The sequence below is a fragment of the Phocoena sinus genome, chromosome 4 (assembly GCF_008692025.1).
Source record: "Phocoena sinus isolate mPhoSin1 chromosome 4, mPhoSin1.pri, whole genome shotgun sequence".
Lineage (NCBI taxonomy): Eukaryota > Metazoa > Chordata > Mammalia > Artiodactyla > Phocoenidae > Phocoena > Phocoena sinus.
Window position 1 is genome coordinate 77,545,497 of NC_045766.1, and position 6,740 is coordinate 77,552,236.

Below are 6,740 nucleotides of genomic sequence, written 5' to 3' on the forward strand. Positions count from 1 at the left end.
TTTAGTGTTAAGAGGAATTGTATTTTGAGGAATGGATCCTTTAAAGTGAAGTTTAGAATACTGATAATATATTTTTAAAAATAATTTTGAGCTTCTAGATACATTTTAAGTGTAATGTAGTTTTTGGTTCCTAACTGTCGAAGATTTCTAAACTGAAGCAATCTGACCTTCTTTTGTTTAGTCTATCCTCATGTGAATGATAGCCCAGAATCTAGAGCCCTGGATCATTCTGGTTGTTATTCTTAAGATACAGCTTATAGTGGATGCCCTGGGTCACATCTCAGTTCCAGATTTCCAGTCTGCACATGTGAGCACTAATCTGTGGACGCTAAAGGCAGGTATGAAACAATGCTGGCGTGTCTGATGGAGCATCTGTTATTGTTGTTTTTCATAGGCTGAGCGTCAGGCTATCAACACAAGAGTCCAAGGTTCGGCGGCTGATATTGTCAAAATAGCCACAGTTAATATTCAGAAGCAGTTAGAAACCTTCCACTCAGCCTTCAAATCCCATGGTCATCGGGAGAGTATGCTCCAAAATGACAGAACAGGTTTGTTCATAAATGAGGCCCTTCTATGACATGGTGAGATTAATTACGTCAGAAAAGAAAAGGGGAAACGATTTATATTTATTTCTCAGCAGTTCTCAAACATTTTGGTTTCATGATGTCTTTATACTCTTAGAAAGGATCCCAAAGAGCTTTTGTTTATGTGTGTTAATTATATCTACTAATATTTACCATATTAGAAATTAAAACTGGGAATTTAAAAACATTTATTAACATTTACAGGTAACAATAATAAACCCACCATGTGTTAACATAAATAACATATTTTTATGAAAATAACTACATTTTTTCAGAACAACAAAAAAATTCGTGATGAGTGGTTTTATTTTTCTGAAAATCTCTTTAATGTCTGGCTTAAGAGATGACAGTTGGAGTCTCTTATATTTTTCTGCATTCAGTTTGTTGCAATATTACCTGTTCTGTAATCTCTGGAAAATCCTCTGTAGAGGATGATGAATGTCCCAGTTTGTGGGAGACCGATGGTTTCCCAGGATGTGGGACTTTCACCAAGATAATTGATCACCTTGTTGTACGCTTATGAAAGAAGGAGACTGAAAAAGGAAAATAACCTTTGGGTGTTATTGGGAAAATAATGACTTTGCAGATGCTTTGAAAGAATCTCTGGGATCCTCTTCGATCCTCATACCACACCTTAAGAAGATGTTGATTTTCCTGTTCATGACTTTCCATGAACACATGCACACATTCACACTCTTATATTTGTAGAAAGAGGATGTATGGTCAAACTTATTTGGGGAATAACATTGTACTGTGTGCTTCGGAGGATTTAGAAGTAAAAGTTGTCAACCTATGTTTGAATTTTAAATCTGCTAAGGAAAGGAAGATATGATACCTGACTGTGAAATATTTACCTGACTCTTCACAGCAGAATGATGCAGTGTCAAAATGAAGATATAGGTGGTATCACTCTTTAGAGTGAGTGGAAGACAATGTGGGTATGTCATGAGGATGGCTTGATTGTGTCATGTTGAGTTAAAGGCAGTAGTTGGTCAGTGAGATCAAAGGGAGCTCAGCCTGAGGAAGCAGACCACACAGGGGACAGGAGGATCATGGCATTCTGGGTCAGAAGCCAAGTAACCAAGGGAAATCAAGAGGACAAAGGTACAACGATCAGAAAGCAGAAAAACTAGAGCATCCAGACAGCCAATGATGCAAGATAAGTGGGGCCCAATGGGTCAGATCAGATTTTAGCCAAACTGGCAAACAGATGCACAGCCTTTGCAGCCCTGGTATGGAAGCAACTTGCCATGCCTCATCTGCCTTTGTTCTCTTACCCTGTGAGAGCCACCTCTGAGAAAACTTGGGCTGCAGGTAGTGACAGCTAAAGAACTCTCTCTGAGGGAAGCACCAGATATTGAGGGAGACGGTATTTGTGCTGTCTTGAAGAATAAGTATAGGAAATTTGAATGGCAAAAAGGAAGGACTGCTCTGAGAAACGGGCAAACAATGGAAGGCAGATACTCTAAAAGTATTAATGTTGAACCTTATTTTAGTGATCAGAGGGGCATATTCTGTACCACTAGGCCCACTAGTTAGGAAATAGTGACTATAATAACTATATTATAATAACTATAATACAGTGATTTTTTAAACCATTTTTGGATTCATGAGTTCTTTTGAGAATCTTCTGAAAAGGTATACATCATCTCCACAGAAAAATATACAGACATAGACCCTTTCATATATCTTGAAGGAATCTGTGTATTTTCTGAAGTCCACATTTGGACCCTAGGTTTAGAATTACTTGTCTAGAGTGTGTGGTCCAACTGGGGAATCACCAATTCTACCATGGTGACACTTCTGGCCAGAAAAAGACATCAAGGAGTGTCAATCAACTCCATTTACTGATGTCTTTGTTAGACTCCTCATTTCTGGGAGGAGGTAGGTGGAGATTTGAGTTTACCTGATAGGTGGGCTAGGTGGCAACCAGCAATTAGTTATTTTCTTGATAGCTCCAAATTTTATGTGTTTTAATCTCTTAATTATAATTTCCCAAAATCCCTCTTAAAAAAAAAATACTCCCATAGCACAGTGACATGCTGATCAGTTTTGCTACTTTTCTCATGGGGTAGGATTGTTACCAAAGAGAAAACTGCAAGGGATGTTCTGTCCCATCAGAGGAGGCTTCTTCATCCTTCAACTCCATGATGAACTCTTATATGAAGTGGCAGAAGAGGATGTTGTTCAGGTATTTTTGCAGTGTTCATGTCCATTCTACAGAAAGCTAAGACACTGTAAGTCAGGCTAAGATGCATGAGATTTCTGGAACCCTTCCCTATCCCCAGGATGGCTATAGAAAAGTAGAATCCTTAAGGGTAGAGAAAGAGCTAAGAGTGCTCAGCTTTAAACTCATTTTAAAAGAAATTCCTGATGCAGGGGTATTTTTGTCTGCGAGAAGTTAGATGAGAATTTGGAGTCTTGCCCTGAGGATTTCAAAGCTCTGAGCATTCTAGTGAACCTGGCAGAGCTTCTGTTTGTCAGGGCAGACTAGTGTGGGATACCTGGCTCTTTTCCAACTTAGAGTTTTAAGCACCATGAGGTAAAGAGCTCCAGTCTGGTTTATCCCCTCAGTGGGTGAGCTGGCAGACAGTTCTTGGATTGGGCAGAGTTTGTTAACCTCTTTTTTTTTTTTTTGTAGGTAGCTCAGATTGTCAAGAATGAAATGGAAAGTGCCATAAAACTCTCTGTGAAACTGAAAGTGAAAGTGAAAATAGGTGCCAGCTGGGGAGAGCTGAAGGACTTTGATGTGTGATTGTAGGGAAGCCTGGTGTAGGTACAATCACATGGAAAGAATAGAGATTACCCTTTCACCTACTTCATGAAAACAGAAACCCTCAAGTTTTGATGAACTTATGATAGTAATTTTATAGTGAGAGTTTCAAAACATGTATGAGTTCATTTTCTGTAGTATGAAAAACGTTTTTGAGGCAAAATATCAAGTTTAATGATTATATTCACTCTCAAAGAGTATCTATGAAATTGCCTTTTATAGTTTACTGTGGCCCTAAACAGTTTCAGAACACATGCTTGAAATAGGTACTTAGCACTTTGGATCTTCATCTGTCTGGTTGAGCATGAAGAAAATGAAACTGCTGTCTCAGGGTCATTTTCATCCCAACCAGGATTCAGACACTGGTGATACAGACCCCTGAAGGAGCCAGAGGCAGATAAGGATTTGGTTTCACATAAACCACCAGGGTTAGGTGTTGTGTGTGATTTTCATCCAGTATCGGTGTAAGACTTTTGAAATGGTATTTTTAAATAGCACTGGCTAGTAAATTAAGAATTCTGTAAAGTGGTAAGACTTGGTATGGATGTAGTCTGGGAATGGATTTTCATGAATTGCCATTTCTTCTTCCTTTCCCTCTCCCAATTCATGCAATTAATATATTTCCAATACTTAGGTAATATAAAACAAGCTACACCTCTTCAAGAGGTATTCTGATCTTAAGATCAGATATTTATACTGCAGTTTAATATAACACTGCCAGAGAAGGAAAACACCCCCTCATCAGTCCCTCAGTGCCTTTCTCTGTGGCATGGTGAGAATACTCACGCTAAAAGATTGTACTTTATAATCCCAGTCAGAGGTGAATAACTGACCTTTTTTTTTTTTTTGCTGTTTTAATAAAATTAATGTATGAGAAACTTTATACCAGCAGTTCAGTTTTCAAAATTGTGTTTGGTCTAAGTATCAGAAGCCTGTGTATCCATTTACTTATTCTATAGTTTGCTCAACAGTGTACACATAGGAAGTGTTTATTATATTCTTAGTCAGTTATCATAGAGCTCTTTTATGTTTATTCATCAGAATTTTAAAAGACAGTTGCTTTATAAACAAAGTGTAATACACTATTAGTAGTTGGATATTAGTGCACAAGATCCTCAGATATTTTGGTGCTGGGGGGAAGTGGCAGAAGAAGACAGAGGTAAGAGGGAAGTTATATCATTATTTCTCGAGTTTTTTCCATATTCACCTGTACCACGTTTCTCAGAAGAGTTGCAGTGCTGTTAGTATTCTGGTGGCCTTGAGAATCCAGCACAAGAGAAACCTCAGCCTATTTACATGAGTGTTCTCCAAATATGAGTGCAGACATATAGATCACTTCCACCTCATCTTCTGCAGCCATGGCTCTGCATGTGTGGTTACATGCATTTTCTCATCCTTTTTGACCTTCAGCTGGGCTTAAAACAGGCACTCCTTGCTTTGCATGATTCAGTTATGAAAAAATTCAAGTTACCATGGTTTACTTAAATAACACTAATGTCCATACAACACAATTCAAATTTCAGTTGGCATGGTATATTAACTTAATAATCACATAAAGTTCAAACTTCAATGGTAGCTCTTCAGTCTACAAATCACTATGTTAGTAACAGATGCCCTTTGTTGTAGGCAGAATGCACCTCCCCTCCCCAACTGCTCACATCCTAATCCCCAAAACCTGTGAACATTTTCGTCACATGGCAAAAGGAACATTGCTGATGTGATTAAGTTAGAGATCATGAAATGGGGAGATTATCTGGGTGGTTCCAATATGAACACAAGGGTCCTTGTGAGAGGCAGACAGATGATCAGAGTCAGAGGAGGAAATGTGACGATGGAAAGAGTGAGATTGAGGTTTGAAGATGCTACACTGCTGACTTTAAAGATGGAAGAAGGAGCCATGAGCCAAGGAATGCAGACAGCCTCTAAAAACTGGAAAAGGCAGTGGAATGTACAGCCTCCAGAAGGAACACAGCCCTGGCAGCACCTTGATTTTAGCCCAATAAGATCATATTGGACTTCTGACCTTCAGAACTGTAAGATACTAATTTGTGTTTTTGTTTGTTTTTCAGTTTTATTGAGATATAATTGACATACAGCACTGTGTAAGTTTGTGTACAACATAATGACTTACATATATTGTGAAATGATTTCTACTATAAGTTTAGTTAGCATCCATCATCTCATTAGATACAAAAACGTTTTTTTTTCCTTGTGATGAGAACTTTTAGGATCTACTCTCTTAGCAACTTTCAAATATACCGTCCAGTAGTGTTAACTATAGGCTTCATTCTGTGCATTACATCCCTATTTTCTATATATAAAATCATGTGATCTGCAAATAGAGACAATTTTCCTTCTTCCTTTCCAATTTAGAAGCTGTTTATTTCTTTTTCTTGGCTGATGTCTAGTATAGGACTTCCAGTACTATTGTTTTTAATTAATTAATTAATTTTTGGCTGTGTTGGGTCTTTGTTGCTGTGCACGGGCTTTCTCTAGTTGCTACTCTTCATTGTGCTGCGTGGGCTTCTCGTTGCGGTGGCTTCTCTTATTACGGAGCACAGGCTCTAGGTGTGTGGGCTTCAGTAGTTTTGGCATGCAGCCTCAGTAGTTGTGGCATACAGACTCAGTAGTTGTGGCTTGCAGGCTCAGTAGTTGTGAGGCATGGGCTTCGTTGCTCTGTGGCATGTGGGATCTTCCTGGACCAGGGCTTTGACCCATGTCCCCTGCATTGGCAGGTGGATTCTTAACCACTGTGCCGCCAAGGAAGCCCCCTTCCGGTACTGTTTTTAACAGGAATGGTTGAGAGTTGGCACACCTGTCTTATTCCAAATCTTAGAGGAAAAGCTTTTAACCTTTCACCATTGAGCATGATGTTAGCTTTGGGCTTGTCATATATGGCATTTATTCTGTTGAGGTACATTCCTTCCATACCTAATTTATTAAGAGTTTTTATTATGAATAGATGTTGAATATTGTCATGCTTTTTCTGCATCTATTGAGATGATTGTATGATTTTTTTTTTTTTTTTTTTAATGCAGTACGCGGGCCTCTCACTGTTGTGGCCTCTCCCGTTGCGGAGCACAGGCTCCGGACGCACAGGCTCAGCAGCCATGGCTCACGGGCCCAGCCGCTCCATGGCATGTGGGATCTTCCCGGACCGGGGCACGAACCCATGTCCCCTGCATCGGCAGGCGAACTCTCAACCACTGCGCCACCAGGGAAGCCCAATTGTATGATTTTTATCCTTCATTCTGTTAACATGGTGTATCACACTTATTGATTTGCATATGTTGAAACATCCTTGCATCCCAGGTATAAATTTCAGTTGATAATGCAGTATAATCCCTTTAATGTGCTGTTGAAGTCAGTCTGCTAGTATTTTG

General features: G+C 39.2%; 1 protein-coding gene across 1 annotated transcript in view; it reads left to right on the forward strand.

Moving 5' to 3' along the window:
- Window positions 1-4,240, forward strand: part of POLQ (DNA polymerase theta) — a 115,220-nt gene extending 110,980 nt beyond the window's left edge. The window contains exons 28-30 of the mRNA XM_032631419.1: window positions 395-548; window positions 2,660-2,775; window positions 3,226-4,240. Coding sequence (XP_032487310.1) covers window positions 395-548; window positions 2,660-2,775; window positions 3,226-3,339 — 384 coding nt within the window. The 3' untranslated portion in view covers window positions 3,340-4,240. The remainder of the gene's footprint in view (window positions 1-394; window positions 549-2,659; window positions 2,776-3,225) is intronic.
- The last annotated feature ends 2,500 nt before the right edge of the window (window positions 4,241-6,740 follow it).